Source organism: Centruroides sculpturatus, unplaced genomic scaffold (genome assembly GCF_000671375.1).
Source record: "Centruroides sculpturatus isolate CEXI.00-Female unplaced genomic scaffold, Cexi_2.0 scaffold913, whole genome shotgun sequence".
NCBI classification, from domain to species: Eukaryota; Metazoa; Arthropoda; class Arachnida; order Scorpiones; family Buthidae; genus Centruroides; species Centruroides sculpturatus.
In genome coordinates this window covers 173,270-194,082 of record NW_019385227.1, presented here as the reverse complement: position 1 = coordinate 194,082, position 20,813 = coordinate 173,270, and the positions used below count along the sequence as shown (strand labels likewise).

At 28.3% G+C, this 20,813-nt stretch overlaps 1 protein-coding gene across 2 annotated transcripts in view; it reads left to right on the top strand.

Moving 5' to 3' along the window:
• The first annotated feature begins 1,222 nt into the window (after nucleotides 1–1,222).
• LOC111636434 (GON-4-like protein) overlaps nucleotides 1,223–20,813 on the top strand; it is a 27,201-nt gene continuing 7,610 nt past the window's right edge. Inside the window, exons 1-8 of one of the 2 annotated variants that reach the window (XM_023381682.1) lie at nucleotides 1,223–1,337; nucleotides 7,795–8,703; nucleotides 8,884–8,979; nucleotides 9,127–9,249; nucleotides 12,341–12,493; nucleotides 13,579–13,747; nucleotides 14,708–14,830; nucleotides 18,012–18,102. In XM_023381682.1, the coding sequence (XP_023237450.1) occupies nucleotides 7,852–8,703; nucleotides 8,884–8,979; nucleotides 9,127–9,249; nucleotides 12,341–12,493; nucleotides 13,579–13,747; nucleotides 14,708–14,830; nucleotides 18,012–18,102 (1,607 nt within the window). In that variant the 5' untranslated portion in view covers nucleotides 1,223–1,337; nucleotides 7,795–7,851. Of the gene's footprint in view, nucleotides 1,338–7,794; nucleotides 8,704–8,832; nucleotides 8,980–9,126; nucleotides 9,250–12,340; nucleotides 12,494–13,578; nucleotides 13,748–14,707; nucleotides 14,831–18,011; nucleotides 18,103–20,813 lie in introns of both variants that reach the window. The other variant, XM_023381681.1, reaches the window with a different exon arrangement.

The following is a 20,813-nucleotide window of genomic DNA, read 5'->3' as shown; positions in this document are numbered from 1 at the left end:
CATAAGAAGTTGGTAAGTAAAAAGGAGTCGGAGTCGGCGGATTTTTTAACGACTCTGACTCCGACTCCACAGCCCTGGTTTTAATTAAAGTTTTATCGGTCTATAGGATATTCCGAATAAAGATGATGTAGAAATGCCCTGTATCTATCTATGCACCTAGTCGTGACGATAAAAACAATAGATATATTTATTTTAAAATGGAAAAACTCTTACAAAATAACAAAAATAGTCGGATTTGAACGTTTCTTTCCCTGCTTAACTGTTGTAAAGCAGTGGCTTGGCATTCGGTTCGGTATATCCGGAATCTGGTGATAAGTTGTTAAGACAGCCTTATATTCTAGAACCTCAAGTCTCACCAGGTTAATTCTCAATTAAGTGCTTGAAAATAAGGAACTTACCGCTGACACTTATCGGCAGTGTGTCGAGTCGATAAGATTTCATGCTAATTTTAGGGACACCACGTTGCGTTACCATCATAGGACATTCGTTGCATTTTATATAAAAAACGAGGCCTTACGCCATCCTACGTCCTGATAGTCACACCGTCTCCTGAAAATAAAATCTTTTACCAGAATGATATGAAGGTGAACTCTATTCTTAAAAACTTCTTTGCTGATTTCTGCTTTATAAATTTCGCTTTCTACTTAAATGGTAATTGAGTATTTTGTCTAAACTTGAAGTAGGAAGACGATTAAAAAGACCTCACGGAAGGCATCCCCCTAGGCAGATTGCCCAAGTGTTCCGTTGCCATAACCAAATAAGCATCAAACCCTTCATACGTTCTTTTTGGATTATAGAACTTGTCCACATATTTTCACAGGTCCATTTGCAGTTTGCAAGTGGGAAGCAAACTGACCGGATGACCGAGCGGTCAAGATTGCAGCCTACCGCTCTGGGAAATCCGGGATCGAACCCGGACGGATCGAAAAATCCCCAGAAATTTTTCGCGGGGTGGTCCATCCGGATATGTCGGGCCCCGTGTCCTCACCACCCGGCCGTCCCATTGTGGACCTTGCCGAACCCATAATGGACTTGCTATAAGAGTCCGTTATGGACTTGCTATAAGAGTCCGAAAAATTAACCGAAAATATTACACAGATTTATGTAACAGCTAATACATAAGTATTTACTGTTTACTATTATATATTATATTAAATTCAATTTATCTAAGATTTTATATTCGAAATGTTTAAACTTTTTGAAAATGTAAAAATAATTTATAATCGTATTTATTTTTACATTTTCAAAAACAAACTCAGAGTGACCTCGAACGGCGAGATGGAAAACTAAAGGTTTTAATCATAATGTTAGAGGATTGTTTACATTTGTATCAGAAGGTAAAGTCGAATGATTTTTTTATTTTTATATCGAAATGTTTTTGTTATAAGCCGACTTCATCGGTTAATTGAATAGCGTTATCGTAACTACAGATCAGTATAAGATTTAAAAATTAATAGAAAATATAATTGGGATTATCATGACCAGCTTTTTACTTCAGATAATATAAAATTATTGTGTAACGTAATGAAAATCTTCTATATACATTGTTGTTATGCAAGAAATGGAACTTAAATGACTTCACTTGCATACAGTTTTGTGGTTGATTTTTCCATTGATAATTTGTTCCATTTTCATTTAGAAATAAATATCATATTTTTTACATTTAAAATGCTTTTGTTATGATTGCAGATCATTTGTTTAATACTTCTTTTCTTTCTATAATTTACCTCCATTTGTTTCATTCTATAATATCTATTAACTGTGGTTCTTCGTCCTAGCTTGTAAATAAAGTAACTTGTACAACCGTAATCAAAGAACTTCGTCCGATACTTGACAAAATCCGATACTGCCATACACATAGAGCAAAGATGACTTTAGAGAAGCTGGTCAGTCTGGGCTGGGTAAGATTCGAGCTCTGAATGAGGGGTTTCGCACCCCCGAGAATTGTAGACCTCTTATACGAGCAAAAATATCAAAGGAACCGTACCTGTACATGCGACCTCTTGCGAGATATTTGCCTTCAAAGGTCAGTTTTTAATGTGTATCGGTATACTGCCTATTCTCCGTGCTCTGTGTCGTCGACCAACACTCCGCATGTATTTGTGCACTTGTCCTTATTAGCCCGGTCTTGGCACGGTCGGCACCATCTATTTCGCACCCTGCAGAAGCATATTGCCAATATACAGTTCAAAATACAGTAATGTTACAAAATTATGATTTTTTAAAAGTCTCTTGAATAAATGTTATCTAATTTCAAATATTATTTTTAAAAATTCTATCATTCGAGAATTTGATTTGAAATATTTAATAATGTATTTTTCATTAAAACTTTGTTATCTTCTTAACTAACTTATATTACTAAATAGAGTGAAATCTTTAACTTCAATTAATATTGTATCCAGAAAAAAAAAAACAAAAATTTTATTAACTGTGTGAATTGTCAGTTTTTATTAAAATAAAACTAAAGAAGTGAGTGGAAAAGTGATATATGTGACAAAACAGTTTCCTTTATTAATTGCTCTTCAGTCATCATTCTATGATTATTATGGGCTGTATGCCCCCATATGACAATTTGGTTTTTCTTTCCCCTAATTTATTTATTTTTTCTTAATGATACTTTTATATAGGATGTTTCAAGTATAATAAACAAAACAAAAAAATAATAACAAAATAAACCAAATGACAGCCTTAATTAATTGGGCTGTTTTTATGCTACAACTAATAATTAGAAAGTAAGTAATTTGATACTAGAGGTAGATGTTAGTTGTAATCTTTTCTTGAAATTAATAATTTAATATACTTTAGAACAGTTTGGAAGAGAATGGAGTGAGAATCAAACCTACAACCTCCTCTTATCGTGTGGTGCATTGTCCAGTTATGCCACTTGGACCTCCGAGCGACTCTTTACTTCCAGACACATTTAAACCTTTGATATAACCATCCACCGTTACGTAACTCGATTAATTAAGGCTGTCATCTGGTTTATTTTTAATACATCAGGCTTTGGGATATTTATATACAGTATGTATATAATAAAAAATGAAAATTTATTTTTATTAATTTCTGATATAAACAAACAAACCTTATGTTAGTATTAACATTATAAAGGTGGTTTTTTTTTTTTTTCATTGTAAAGTAAGTTGGACAAAACAATACCTTAAATGTTTCTTACATTATGAATACATTATGCACACAAAATTTGACAAAAAAAAGATAAACTGTTTTTGATAGTAACATTGAATTTCTCTATCTAAAATATGTACACTGAATAAGGAGTGTGTGACTGTAAAATGAAGAATTATTATTTCTTGCATCTATGGCTTTAGGAGTCTGTTTGATATGCAAATATAATAAACCTCAGAAAATGAAGGTTTTTCAGTGAAAATATGAAAGAAATGTGAAAAAAAAACACTTTGCACTGGGTGTCATTCATTCCGTGTGAATTTGTGTTTTATTTTTGATATAAGAAATTGATTTATGTTTTATATTTTATGATAATTAATTATAAGTAGTTTTATTTACAAAATATAAGAAATAGACAACAAAGAATGAAAATTTATTCTTTCTAAAAATGCAAAAATATGAATTAACATTTTTGACCTTTATATTTTGTTATCAAGTCTTTAATATTTACAGTGTATAATAAAAGGGAGATCATTACAGGTATTTCATTTTATACATACAGTTTTTGTTTTATGATCTTTCCCACTGCATCATAAATTAATTATTTTCCTCATCTGTTAAGGGGACCGGATTGTCTTCTTCAATCCGTCAAAGCAGTTCATTTGTTATATCTTCATTATCAAACTAAATACATTTCTTTGTTGTCATTTTCACTTAATAATTGAAAAAAACTTAAAATTTTAAGTATATCTAACTAAAAACTTTAAAACAAAATTTTTTAAAATTATATACTATTTTATTGTGGAATTTGTTAAACCCTAAACAAGCTCAAATCTAAATGAAACCACTCCACATGCGTGTAACATTTACCGCTAGTTTATTGTTGCTAGATAAGAAAAGTCAAGAAGGAGCAATGCTGCCAGAAAAACAGAACAAATAAAATAACTTAAAAATAATATTTTGCATACGGTTAGTTCACTCCCCACAATAATCATCCAGGGTTTGATCCTATAAGAGGTGGTGTAGGTCTTCATGGGCACATGTAACTATTAACAACTTGGCAATGTAAAATAAAATTGGTGTGGGTCATCATGACCTGCACCTATTTCTATTTTACATTGCCAAATTGTTAATAGCTACATGCAGCCATTGTGACATACAGTACCTTCTCATCTCTTTTCCCTCTACTGGAACATATAGTTGTTATTCAGTTTGCTTGAATACACTACAAGAATACCTCTAATGTCTGTCATCATGTCCCACCTCAACCTTTAAAGTTTGCATAAATTTGAATGCATGCCTGCATTGAAAACAATTTTATTTTTAATCAACAAGTGCAATATCTTTTTCTGTTTTTTAAGCCATGTTTTTATGTGCACTGATCATTCTATATTTTTAAACATGTTTTTTATTGTTTTAGATTCTTGTTGTTGATACTAATATTTGACATGTAATTTAAAATGGTATTCTAAATTAAAATAAAGTTGTACATAATCTGTAATCTAGGATTGCATTAAAGCCACCTAAAAACTTAATATCCAGCAGAGAATTCAGCGGTGCTAATGTTTTTGCCCATTCAACACAGGTGAAAACATTAGCACCTCCGAACTTCTCTGATGGATATTAGGTTTCTTAGTAGCATTAGTTCAAGTATATTCAGTTTTTGAGTGGTAGTATTATGTAAGATTGCATTACCAGAGAAATAGATATTCTTAAATCATCACATAAATTTCACTTCCATGAGATGTTTCTATTTAATTAATCTATCATTGTTCTTTAGTACAGATAATAAAATTATGATACATGTATTGCCCCTAAACCAAGACATGCTATGATTAAAGTGAAACACAATAATTAAGCATTATTCTATGTTATCTGTCTATATATTTTTTATATTATTGAATCAGATAATATCTTATGAGACATAATAGGACACACTCATATAAAACACTACAGAAAATATATAAGTATAGGATTATTTGCTTAACAAAAATATTTAATTCTCTTATCCTTGATTCATTCATTTACAGATTATCTCTTACCTTAATTGCCTGAATGCAGTTTGTAAAAGTATGTGAAACCAGATAGCTTATATCACCCAGTTTTGTCCAGATTTGATTTGCTTATACTTTGTTAAACAGTCCACATATCCCATGTTATGTTAAACTTATTATATTAATCATAGAAATTGATAAATGAAACACATGACAACTGCCAAAACAAAATCTGAACAAAATATGCTATATATATTTGCTACTATAAAATATTTTAAAATTTTGCATATATTAAATATACAGGTATCCCTCATACAACATGGTACTTCTAAACACAGTTCAAAAAGTGGGGATATCACCTGTACAACACAACTTCCAGTTTTACTCTAACACTGTTTTGGAAGTCTTCCATACAAAATTTCACAATTTTTAAGTGTAAACTTTTTTATTCAATATTTTTATTTTATTCAAGTAAGCATGCATGTTGTCTCAAATTTGCCCACAGATTTTATAATATTTAAATTTTCAAACTATTTTGTACTTTTTGTCAGATTACTTTAATGAAAACTGATAGGACAAGGAAGAAAAAAATTACACTAACTTTCCTATCAACTAGTGTTGTCATTGCTTCAGACTTTAACCCTTAAGACTCTCACTGTATTTTGTTTTTATAGATTAATCTTCATATTTATAAGTTTATTTAAACATTTTTAGGTAAGTGTTATTAAACTTTTTTTAAACTGTAGGTAAGCAATCATTTGTAAAATGACAAACAAAATATAGTGGCATCTTAATTAATAATTGAATAATTCAGTATTTGAACACAAATTTAATGAACAAATACAATCCACTAGAACAAATTTTCGATTAATGACATATTTCTATTTCTTCATTCATAAAATTTTTTTTATGATAAAAATAAAAAACATGAAAATGTTTCTGATACTTCTGATCAAAATCAACAAAAAATCTGAGATGATGATGATACTTTGTAAAAAGAAAACACTCTTATTTAATTAAATTTAATATTAACACATAATACAGTACTTTTAATTGTGATTGTTAGTTAATTATTGATTGGAAATAAATTACTGATTGCTTTCATAAAGCCTATGGAACATAACCCTATGTTTTGCATTAGTCCTTTGTTTCATGTAGTGTGGATTTGCATAACACTCCACTTTTTCGAAACATAACTACCGTGTTATACAAGAAATACCTATATGTATATATTACAAGATAGTAATACCTGTGTAAAGAAAATAATAAGCTTATTTATTTATTATTTTTTTTTTTTACAGACTAATTGATGCAATAATCTATTTCAATAAAAATCAGATGTATGATTAACCATATCTAATTTTTATTGAAGTGAGTAATCATATGGATGACCAAATAAATACAATCACTTAGAAATATGGAGTCAAGTGTAAATAATGATCTGGCTTGTGGATATTTTGTTTTTGTTAAGCATTCTCATAAGTTTGTATTATTCATAAATGATAAACATATTTTAGTAATGAATATAAATACACCTAATTCTGTTTTTACATGAACTTTTTTAAACAATTTTTAACACAATTTAAAAAACAATTTTCTTTTTACATGAGTTGTTTTAATGATACGTACAAAAGATTTTATATGAATTAACATAATTTTTGCAAAGCATATTTTTTATAGAAAATCAAATAATTTGCATATAAAAATGCAAATTAACAAAGGTAATCTAGATAACAAATTGGATAATCATTTTGTCAGTTATGATCTTATTGAGGAATGAGCTTTAAAGTTTCAACGTAATCTGAAATCGTTAATGTCTTATTAGGAATTATATAAAGGCCTAGCCATTAATAACCGAATTCATTCATAAAACAACTGTAACATCAGCACCATAGGACATTACTGCTAACATTGTTCAAGAGTTTACAGAAAGAACACCTGTGGACAAAGAACACAATAACCAAAGCATTTTTAGTAATAGCAGTGATATTGCAATTATGCACAAACATATACGTTTATTGCCAGAAAGTGACAGCGAATGAAATCTTATGTATAACTTACATTACATGTTCTGCTTAATTTTTATATTCATTAATTCTTTACGTTTTTTTTGTTTTTCAAATAAAATTTCTGTTTCTATAATTCATTTTCATTTATATGCATTGTATATGAAATAAAATTTGATAACACGCAAAAAAATAAGATTCTAACAAGATTTTTCATATGGTTTATTTCATTATTTTCATTGATTTCTTAGGTCCGTAACCAATCTTCTAATTTTCTATATATACAATGTATTTTTTTACACGATTTTCTTTTACATGTAATTTCTAGGAACCAATCTATTGTGTAAAAGCAGAATTAGGTGTATAATTTATAGGAACCTTTTATTAGAACAACATTTTTAAGATTATAAAAGAAGTATTTTAAATAATGCATGAAAATAGATGTATATACTGATTATAACTTTAATATTTTTTTTATATGTTGTATAATTATTGAAATTTTTATTTATAATTATTATACTTTGAAAATAAAATATAAAAATGAAACAACAGCCATTATTTCATAATTTGCATTTAAATTTTTTAGATCTTGAAGTAATTATGAGATTAAGACAAAATATTATATAAATATTTTAATCTTATTTTGTTTAATTATAATTGTTTATTTACAGCATGGATGGTTGAATAATAAGAGCACTGTATAGAAAGATTTAAGTGAATATTAAGAAATGTCTGAAGTAAAGGAAATTATTGAAAGTAATAATCAAGGCATTGAAGGATGCCAAAAGAAATATTTATCAACACTTCCTGAAGCAAAGCAACCATTGAAGAAACGTAGAATAATTCATTGTGAAAATTCCAAAGAAAGTGATGCAATTTATATGAAACAGAAACATACAGAAGATATTGAAAAGAACATACTAAATAAAGATAAAAACCAAACACTTCATTCAAACGATATATATGGTTCTGATACTGATCGTCCTGGCTTTCTGACAATGGATTTTTCAAACAGTGAAACAATTGTAGATAATGCTGGAGAAATTTTAGTCACTTCTCCATCAAATCAATCCAATGATGCTTTAAGTTATATTATGGGAATGAATGCAAATGCTAAGTGTGGTGATGTATCACAATTGTGCAAAAGTCCTGAACAAATAAAGAATTTTCAAAAACAAATAATTCCAGAAAATAATACAGATATTGTTATATCAAGTAAAGTTGAAAGTGAACCAAAGCTATGGAAAGACATTTGGAATTGCGAACAACATCATGAGTTGTTAAATCAAACTTCATCTATGTGTGATGTGTCATCATCAACAAAAATAAAAAATACTAGAGTAAGAAGAAAATTATTAATGTCTGGACCAGATAACTTAAATAAATCTATTAATGTGGATGAAGGAAAGTTAGAAATCATCGAAAAGAAGAAAATTCGAAGGAAAAGAAAACAAGACGAGTTTTGTGCACAAGAAATAGATGATATGTTAGAAGGTATGCAAGGAGAAATAGACTACTTATTGGAAGAAACTGCACAAAAAAATAAATTGACATCAACAAATGTGAAGAATATACTTCGGGTTGGTGATTTTTATAAAAATAAAATCATTATAAGCATTTCTATATTAATTATATATTATTGTTTAATTTAAAATTTTAAACATTTTATTTCACATATATGAAATTAATTTAAATAACTATTTATGTAGCATGTTATTACAAATGAATATGTTTTATCTATGGTACGAAATACAATGAAGATGGATGAAGGCAAGTATGATGATGTAGAAGAAGCAATATATGAACCAAAGTTAACACGTTCTAAAGCTAGGGAATTAATGGAAAAACAAGTTACTGTAAGAAGTTAATTATATTTATGTTTTTTAATTAAGTTTTATTTAATGTATTTTAACAGTTAAAATAATTATACAAGTTTTAATTTCAACATAAAGCATTTTCAATTGTTATTAAAACAAAATTACATTATCAAAATTATTTTTCAGTTACCTTGGCCAGTTTCACCATTAAAAACTAGTAAAGTATCTACTACTAAAAAATTATTAGAAGAAGAATTTTCTGAGGATGAAAGTTCTGATGAAGAATATAAACCAAATAAAGAAGCTTTGGTAAGAATATCTAAATTTAATAAATATTTATTTGTAAAAATTTTGTAAATAGAATTTATTTTATTTATTTATTTCATTACATTTAAAGGGAAAGTCTTGACAGACATATGATTTCCACCCCCTACAATAATATATTATAAAAACAAATACCATCCCTTAAAATATCAACAAATATCATCCCTTAAAATATAAACTAACAAGATAAAAAAATAATAAAAAGAATTAAATTTTTACAGATTGAATTATGAATGCAAATATTAATCTTAGTATTATTCAACTTTACAATTATTTAGGAAAATAATTGAAAATACAGTGGGTGATCGGTTAACGAACATAATCCGTTCCAAGACTTTGTTTGCTATCCGAATTGTTCGTTAACTGATTATCGATTTACCATAGGTTTTAATGGGAATTTAATTAATTCGTTCTGGAGACCCCAAAAAATAAAAAATATATACTTTCTTACTACGTTTATTTATATGTAATAATAAAACTTACATACATACACAGTCTTGCGTTTTTATTAGTCATGTTTTTTCCGTTTGAAAGGGTTAAAGAATCTGTCTAATGTCGATTGCTTTTCTCTCTTCTTCACAATTTTTCGTAAGTAATTAATTAATAGCATTGTAATTGTAGAGATCCCCAAGCCTCAACCTGGTTTGGATGCCATTCTAAGACCGTTGTTCTGACATCCTCCCACTTCTACAAAGGATCTTTAATAACAGATATCGGCATTAATCCTCTTTTTCAGAAGAAAACATATCTCGCTGAGTTTCTTAATGTTCTTCATTCAAGAGTTCTTGGCATTCTTCTGTCATCAGATCTGTTTCAGGTTCCATTACGAACTCTTCAATGTTCTTTATTTCTCAGATGTGATTTTTGTTACTCCTTTAGCTGCTGGAGTCTTCTTGATTATACAGCATTTTTCTTAAATAAGATTGAAGTGAGGCCTACTGTAGACCTGTTTATGCCATATTGCCCAGCAACATTAGGCATCTTCTGCCCACTCTCTACCTTTGCTGTTATACTCTCACCTTTCAAAAAGAAAAACAGACACAAAACTTAACGAGTGTCTACCTGACAGTCTCGCGAATACACAAAAGAATTGTTTTGTCAGAAAAATAAAAGGCTTGAATTACAAGGGAGAATTTCAAAGTTCGGAGGAAAACTATCTGATCGGTATATACCGGGTTGAGCGTCGATGTTGACGTCTCCCACACTCTGGAAAGTTTTGAATTGCTGCTTGAAGACAAGGGAAGACTAATTGGTATTCATTATTTTACATTGCTTCTTCTTGTGTTGTTGTGTGGGGTGTTCATTATCCAATCATGTGTTCATTGTCCGAACATAAAAATCTTTCGCGAAAGTGTTCGTTATCCAATTTGTTCGTTATTCGATCTGTTCATTAACCGATCACTCACTGTATATGTAGTATATTCATATATTCTGTATTAAGATATTTAATTTTCTCAGAATTTGTCATTTATTTACAGTCTGATAATCTAGTCAAATTGATTCCTTGAGGTTTTTCCTTCTTTTCTTCTTGTGAATTTTTTTTTTATTTAATTCAGTCTCAAATCATGTTAAATTTGTTATATTTTTAATGCTGTTGAAGTCAATTTTTAGATATTTATTAATATTGAGAAATCCACTAAATATATTTGTCAAATAGCTGCAATTATGTACTGCTTAAGTAACTGTAAAATGTATTGAATTAAGAGCTTGGCAATTTTTACTTATTACAATTCAATAACAACATAAGATGCATCAGTACATGTCAAGTCAACTGAAACTACTTGAATTATTTTATTGTAATGCAGTGATTAAATATAATATATTATTATAGTATTGATATATTTATTATTATTTAGTTTATTTCAAATACATAAATACAAAAGTATTACAAAATGAAAATTAACGTATAAATAAATTTATATTTATGGTAGGAGCAAGTTTCTATTTTTGTTTAATTAGCTTTCTACTAAATAAAACACACTAGACAAAACAAATACAAACAAAAAATAGAAGGTAAAAAAAAATAACAGGAAAGTATGATGTACAGGGGCAAGATACTACTAATTTGAGGTAAAGAGCATATATTTTAAATTAAGTAAATTAAAAATATGATTAAAAATTTCAGCTCAGTGTTGTGATGATGTCACAATAAATATTTGATTGTTATTGGATAGGTCTTCCAAATGCATACTATTCTATAATGAATTCCAGTTTATCCCATAGTAAAACAACACTTGGGAACTAGTAAATTATTATTACATCCATATTTTCTGTATGGAAATTTCCAAATTGTATTTGTACTAGTTTTTCCAGTCCTAAATAATTCATTTACAAGCTGTTACAATATTGTAGCATAAGAAATATTAAAAATGAATAAGAAAATTGTATTTTTAATTAAAGACTAAAAAGTTTTCATAGCATATTTACAGCTTTTAAGAAATGTAGATGTATTTAATTTCATCAGTAATCTGGAATCATGTTCAATATAAGGAGCTCTGTTAAATATCCTCAATGATAAAACTCAACTTTTTAAATTTTTAATTGTTTTTAAGAAATAAAACAAATAAGAAATGAAATAACAGCATTATTTAGCTGATGATTAAGCTGCTGAATTTCATTGTTAAATTATTATATGCAGTATTTTGCATGTAGACTTAATTTTAATAAATTTCATATTACATTTCTGTCATGTTTAATTTTAATGATTCTAATATTAAAAGATATAAATATTTAAAAATTTTATTATTAAATATTTCAGTTTTAAATTATATAGTAGGACAGAGAAATCACTGAGATTGGCATTATATGTGCATTTATCGCAAGTACAAGTGATTTCTCCGTCCAACTATACAGTATTTGTGTGAATATCAATCCATTGATTATTTTAAATTATATTTTCAACAATTGAGTAAAATTAAATATGATTTGAAAAAATAAATTTTAAACAATTTTTATTAATATGAAAATCTATTTAATTTAGCTGCAGTATGTAATTACCAACAATAATTTAAAACTATATTATTTTTATTAGATTTTAATTTGTTTAATTATTAAAATGAGAAATTAAATGTTTTAGTGTCACAGTGAAGATGATGAACCTTTATCCCAGCCAAGCGACATTGGATCTCCTCAATATTCACATCCAAATACTCCTCGTACGCCCTCATCTGATACACTTGAGGAATTTTCAAATGATAACTGCTCACCTTCAAATGCTATTTCTCAAGAAGTAAGTTGTTTCCACAGATTTTTAAAATATTTGGTCATATACATTTAATGTAATTAACAAATTTTTCAATTTAATCACATAAAATGATCATTTTAATCTTCTCATTGTTACATATGGGTGAACTTGTCCCATCTAGATACAAATAGATTGATATGGATGAGTTATATCTTACTCATATATAAATAGATTAATATGGAAATTTTCAGTATTACTTTAGGTGTGCATCTCTGTTAACCACTTCAGAAATTTCAATATATTGTGAAAATTTTCTTATTCTTTTTCCTTATATAAACAAACATATACAGGACATTTTGTTAATTGTAATGATTTGGGACTCACCTAAACTGATAACAACAACTGACTGATAACATTAAGTGGAGTAATTAAATAAGACTACAAAGTCATTGGAAATTTTGGTTTTTTGACTCTGGCATTAAAAGGACATGTTAAAACAATTAAATAATGTATTATTTGAAGATTTATTGTTATTTATTAATATATAACTCATTCAATATTGTTTGCTTGCTACCAGTTTTAACAACAGGAGGCATAATGCCAACAGTTTAACTATTGTATATAATGATTAAAACAATTAATGTTTAAAGCACTGGTTAAGACTGATAGTGATTGCATGTTAAACATTTGAGGCAAAGAATCAGTCTCTGAGTTCTCTAGTGTAGCAAGGCTAATGCCTTTGCTGAATCATTCAAATGACTGACAATTAAACCAAGTATTGTCATGTGATTGTATTTAAAACTGTATTTGTAAAATTGCATTGACATTAGATAATTATTTTAATTTAAATAATTAAATAACTATTAACTTTTAATTAAACTAAATTTATTTAAAAATTAATAAATATTTATTTATATAATATTCTAAGTTATTGAAATAAAATTCTCTCTACTAATTTCAATTGTAAGAATTTTTTGATTTCAGAATTTCTTTATTTTTCTAAAATAAACAATTTTAAAAATTATATTATTACAGCTGAACATTAATTTATCAAACATTTGTAAAAATATTTTCGTAAAATTTGCTTAAGTTTTGATGACTGTATTAATAATAGTTATTTAAAACTACAGACAGACAGAATTGCTTTAAGAACAAGATCAAAACTTCCTTTGAATGATACTCCATTAGAAGATATCGAAGCATCATTTGTTGCACCTGACATTACTATAGATATGTATGATTCTGAATGTGATGATGAAGAATGGAAAGATTTTCTAAATACTTTTAGTAAACCTCTTGGTAAGTTTCTTACATAATTCACTAAATTCTTTACCACTTCATTTGTGGGAATTGTTTTAGTTAATCTTTATCATCATCTTTAAATGCAGTGAAATGAACTGCTGCTCTGGGGAACTAGGATTGAATCTGGGGTATTGAAAACCCACAGAAATTTTTTATGGGTGATCAGTCCTGGATATATCAGGCCTATCTGTTACAACTTGGCCTCCCTCATTATATGCCTGCCTGAACCCATGATGAGTATGGAAAAACCCTCTTAGTGCCCAAAGGACAGAATTTTTAAAAATTTAAGATTTTTTTTTTTAAACTCTTTCCACCCTGTGGGCACTAAGAGGGCTTCTTTTTGCAAGCCCATTATGGGTTCGGCTAGGCCCACAATTGGGCTGCCAAGTGGTGAGGGACAGGGCCCAACATATACAAATGGACCACCCCCTGAAAAATTCCTGGAGATTTTTCAACCCGTTTGGATTCGAACCCGGGTCCCCCAGAGCGGTAGGCTGCCACCTTGATAACTCGGCCATCTGGCCACAAATTTAAGATATTAAATGCAGTTTTATTTCTTGATAAACAAATTTACACGTAATATGTTATAACTTTTGGTTTTTGGAAGATAATGTGGATTTTCACCTATACAGAAAATAGTATTAATATAACTTTCCAAAATGGGTCAAACTACATTTAGTTATTCAAATTCATATATAAATGTCAGGATTTATTCTTTAAACTAAAATTTAAAAAAGTTATGTACAGTCTCTTTTGTTTAAAACTCTATAATACAGTAAAACCTTTCAGAATGGAATCTGAGTAAAATAGAAACCTGCCTAAACAGGAAAAATATTTGATACTATGCAATTCTGGTTTACACAGGTTTTATTGTTAACTATTTGATATTAATTTGAGTTTATTATTTATTTTAAATTATAGATTTTGTTTGTTTGTTATATAATTATGGTTTTTTAGATTTTATAGATTCAAATGATATGCCAGAAGATGATGTAAATGATCCAGAGTATAATTTTCTTGAAGAAGAAGATGTCCTTGATAAATGGGATCTCAGAAATGATCGAGCTGTGAAAATTTCCAGTATGAAATTAAATATTCTTAATTTTGTAAAAAGTTTTGTTATGAAAGTAAAATTAGTAATATATAGGTAATCCTGGATATATATGCCATTTTGATGAGTGTTGGTTTCAGTTAATGTAGGTTAGTTCTAAGGGAAGTTTAACATTGTCAGCTCAAAATAGCTCAGAGCTAGTAATGCAGAACCAATCCCTTTTCCACAGACTCAGTTTTAGTTAGTTAGTAGGAAAAAGTGAATTTTAGTTTTTCTAGTGCAGTGCTCTTATTCTGTTTTCACACTTAGTGTAATTTCTGCAAGCATTTACATTTTAATTCTTCAGCTTTTATAGAAAAATTCTACAAAGAGAAAAGAAGGAAGCAACTGTGCAGGCAATGCATGATAAATATATTGCTTTGTTTTTAAAAGTTTTACTTCATGCATTTCTTTTTTGAGTTACATTAATGGTTAGTTTAAACTCTCTACAATCAGTCATTAATGTTATTTTCCATAATTTGTTTTTATTTTTGTATTCAACTACGCAGCACTTTGTCTAAAATGTTTAATTAATAATTTTTCAATAAACTTTTTTTAACTTGATTTCTTCATTTCCTATGTTTTTATTTTGCCAAAAGAAATACAAATGTAAAAATTTACAATTTTAGAAGAATTCTTAACGATCTAATTCATGAATTAATTTTTTCATATAATCAATAGGAAATAACTTAATTCATGAATTAAGTTATTTCCTATTGATTGTTTTCTTTGATATGTGTGGTTTTGATATATGCAGTGTATTTGTAAAATCAATTAACTGCATATATGGAAGGTTACCTACATTAATAAAGTGGAGATTTTAATTACAATTACTTATAAGTATAATTAAAATCAGCCAATTAAAACTTAATCATAACTGTCAAATTCTTTGATCTATAAAATATTGTAACTTGAATTTAAGCAAATGAGTTGTAATAATAATAATGGTAATATCAAATGAATATGGTATTACAGAACTTTCTTACTTTTTATTCTATTCTTACAAATCTTTGCAGTCTATTGAAAGATTTTATCAATAAAATAATTTATTTAAAAAAGTCTAATAAAAATGATTCTAATTGAAATTAATAATGCAGAGCCAAACCAGAATAATTATTAATAAAATTTATTAGTCCAATTTTATCTAAATTATTTCATAATCTTTAACTTAAAAATTATGATTTAGTTTTCATAGTTTTATAATTGGATGTTGATTATAATATTTCATCATATTCAGATTTTACAGATAAGTTCATGAATATAAGTACTAAAATTAGTCTTTGTATTTGTATAAAATATAAATAAAAATATTAATTTTTGTTCTTATAATAATAATTTAATTCATTTTCATTTGAAAAATTTATTAATTCAAGTCATATTTGAAATTACAACATACTGAAATCCAAAATCAAAGCTGAAAGTGATAACTTGTAAAATCACACTTTTCCAACAAATAGGTTTAATAAACAAACGTTTTGGTTTATTTTATAAACCTGTCTCAGGTTTTAAGCTACATAAGGTAAATTTATTTGAATGTTTCAAATAAATTTACAAGTGTTTTTTACTATCTTATGTATTTTTGTAAATATAAAAGTATTATTCTATCAGTTTCAATTAATGATAAATTTCAAATGATGAAATTTGTTGTTTCAACATAATGTTTTACTACATAGTAATACTACATTGCATTCAAGATTAAACATATTACTATAAAATTATTAAGATATATTTAGAAATTACTACCATTAAACAATTAACATTAAAAATGTTAATTCGTTAATAAATTAATATGTATTATTCTTAGAATGCTTTTTACTTATTCAAGATTATTTAAAATATACTTTATCTCTTTATTTGTGTATAAAAGTTATTTTTATATTTATTTCTATTTAAAATAAAAAGATTTTTATTAGTGTTGTAACGAATAGTATATTCGGCCTCAGGCCGAATACCGAATATTCGGCCAGGAGCGTGGCCGAATAGCCGAATATTCGGCCAAACTATTCGGCTTGATTAACGCACGTACGAAAATTGGCGCGCAAACCGCATTATGGCAAGGATCCTGCTCTCCATTGGCCCGCTGTCACTACGCTTCGCCAATCGCGTTAATTCTTGGCAGTTGTAGCCGACAGACAAGAGTGTCATGGAAGTATGTGATAAATGATGATATCAAATGACCTACATTTGTAAATAACGGAAAAAGAACAGAGAAGGACCGCGAAGTGAAAATGTGAAAATAAATATGAAATTGAGTTGATAACATAATCGAACAAGTCGAGGCAGCTTATTGGCACGAAATTCGCGGCCGTCAATGCCAAACAATTGTTGTCATAGACTTCGGAAAGCTAAATGCTTGTAATGAAAGTCACTTAGCGTGCACGGGCGAAAGCCTGGGGCCGTTCGGGCTATCAAGCTGTCTCGAATCTGTGAAATCATAACTGTGACTTATATCGACGTCCTATCTGTCTCTTTTCTCCGTTATCACCAGGCTGAGTCACGTAATTGTAAAATGGGAACTCTACGACGGAAAAGTGACGAATCGAAAGTATCGTGAGCGCGTATTATGATGTATGCACAGGCATACGTGGATTAGAGCGATAGAGGAAAGAGAAAGGGAAGAGCAAAGACGAGCGCTTAAAAAGAAGGATAGGCAGGGTCAGACCCTCAGATGTGCGAGGATTCTCCAACGATAGACGTGTACGTGTGCTGATCTTTGTAATTATAAATTGTGAATACATGTGACTAATATTATTTTCTTTTTTATTTTGTGCATGTTACAAGTTATAAATAAATATAAACAAACAACACTAACTCGATAACATTAAATCTAAATACCAAAATGATTAATTTACTGTGTTTTTGTTATTTATTACTCCTGTTTTTAAGTATTCGGTATTCGGCCGAATAGTGAAAAATAGACCGAATAGGCCGAATACCGAATAGTAACCGAATATTCGTTACATCACTAATTTTTATATATGGATAAAATTATTTTATTAAAATTACTAGTTTTTGGTCTGTTAACGAATATTATATTTTCTTTTTAAATTAAGTAATTAATATAGATTAAATAAAAATATTTTAATCATAAAATATATTAAAATATAATTATGATTTTATTCATTTTTATTCATTTATAAAATTATTACACAATGTTGATTATTCTTTTAGAACGTGAATTTAATGAACTGATGGCTGAATTGTTAGAGGCTGCTGAACAGGAAATAGCAGATGAAGAAGAAGAAAATAATAATACTGAAAGGTAATTTTGCAATATGTACTATAGTTTATTAAATAAATTATATTCAAATCAAATGTTTATTTATCACATTAGGGATTAAACTTAGTTTCAGGGGGAATGTTTTTAATTCTCTAAATTTAAAGATAATGCAAATTGAAAAGGTTTATTTTTTTAAAACCACTAATCTAAATAAACATAACATAAATGGTAACAAAGATTTCATTAATTACTTAAATTAACATAGCCGGAAAAAATTTATGTAATCAAAAATTAGAGTTGGACTTTCTTGAAATTACTTAGAATATAAATCTTCCATTCATTTTCATCTAATTTAAATAGAGTAAAAATCAAATTTAAAAATTATGAAAGGAATGAATCGTTGACCGGAAGATTTTTGAACTAACAATAATAGCACTCTTATTAGTCTTCCTGTTTCTATTTTCTTAAATGCTGGAACCATGATAAGATTGAACGACTTCTGCAAATATTTTTTTTGATTGATAATTTTATAATCTAAATTTCTACTAAACCTATAATATTAAACACCTTTAACGATTATTGAAAGTAGTCTGAAAAAATTTATTTTTTTGATCTTGAATATTCCAACTAACAATATTAATCTCAGTTTTATTGTTAGTTAGTAGTCAGCTAAATTAGTATAGTATAATTTCACTCTATGACTAAAAAACAGAATCTACCGAACAGTCTTTGGTAAAATTATAGATAACTTTTTTATTTTGATAGATTGAATAATCATTTTTAATAAAATTTACTTTTTTTTCTTTGCTTCAACATGATAAAGAAGAAATTTTGCATTATCAGTCATGTGATTCTTAGGTAAGATCACAGGTCATTTACTTATTCCAATGGAAAATCCCTTTATTTTTTTTAAGTGAATATAAAACTGAAAAGATTGATTCTTCCTATGGATAGATCCAAATTCTGTTTGTAATACTATGGGTTCATCTTTCTTAATAATTTGCACTTCAGTGATTTTTTCAACTAAATCCATAATTTTTAATCCTTTATAAATTATATTATTGTTTGTTTCCACATTTAACAAAGAAAAGATGATGCTCCTTAAAGCAAATGTGCAATAGTAATTAAATTCAGTACATGAAATCATAATTAAAAAATATAAAAAAATTCATTTCTGTATTACAGAACAAGAATACATCATTAAAGAACAATTTAATCTCAAATGTTACAAATCAGAAAAATGTAAATCCTGTCTGAAAATTAATACAAACATCAATATTAGAAATTACTTTAAAACAGTGTTTCTTAACAGGGACACCATGACCCCCTGGGGTTTATAAGAAGTTTGCCAGGGACTGCAAATTATGCAAAATTTATCCATATTTGTGTGAAAAAGGGTTCACAATAGTGATGTAACGAATATTCGGCCACTATTCGGTATTTGGCCTATTTTTCACTATTCGGTCGAATACCGAATATTTAATCACTATTCGGCCGAATACCGAATACCTAAAAACAGGAGTAAGAAATAACAAAACACAGTAAATTAATCATTTTGGTAACTTTTATCAATGCTGAACATACATTTCAAGATCGAGAAAGCGCAATTTTTTGCTTATTTATGTAAAAGATCAAAGGAAAAGTAATATAACTAAGTTATTTTTTAAGAGATCAAAAAAGGGTAACAAATAAAATGAAAACTACCTACTTATTATGTAGTTTAGTCATCTATATACCCGTATATAAAAGAACAAGTCCTGATAGGATAATTAACGCAGAGCCAAAACCACTGGTGCTAGAATCTTAAAAATTTTAGGGTGTGTTCCTTTTGTAAAAGTACGTCTAAAGTTTAGACGTACTAAGAAAAGATTTTACGAAATTAAACCCTAAAGGAGTGAAAAAGGGTAAAAAATTTGTATGAAAATTTTTACTGCGTGGGCACATTAGATCGAAACTTAGGTCATAAAATGTGAAAAAATAATAATTAATGATCTGTAATTTTATGAAATCATCCTTTATTATAAACTTGAAAATTAAATTAACTGTTTTGTTTCATTGTACAAAATTATTTACTATAACTGAAGTCAATAAGTGGTAGGTTATGGTGCAGAAAAATCAACTTTTCCGCATTTTTGGGAAGAAGTCTGTTCCTCTTCTTCGTATACGTTTCCTGCATCACTAAAAAGCCTCTCTGAATACATGCTGCTTGCAGGAGCTGAGAAGTACTTAGCAGCCAGTTTGACTAAACATTGGGAAAACTTAGATTTATGTGTAGCCCACCAGGCAAATGGATCGTCGTTTCTCTTTAAAGTTCTCATGCTCAAGTACTTATCAAGGTCACCTGCTATGATGTTCTTTGAAGTAGAAGCTATTCCGACTCCATTGTCATTATCGGTAAAGTTCTGAGCAACTACTTCATCATAGCACTCCCAGAAAGATGTGCGAATGCTTTGTCCAGGCTCATCGGTTCTTTTACGTTTAGACTGCACGGGAGAAGAACGCACGCTTTCATCGCTGCTGGTATCATAGTCTGAAACTAAATCTTCAACCAGAATGTACTGCCGGGCTCTTTCTTTTTGCAGTTGGTTCGTGAAGAAATTCGTCTTAAACCTTGGATCTAACAAAGTTGATATCAGGTAGATTTTATTATCGTCAATCTGTGAAAAACGTTTTATCCCTTGTTGCATGGCGATCGCCATAAACTTTAATTTAGGTGCTAGGTCAGAAGACACGGCCTTGTTGCAGTAGCGGTT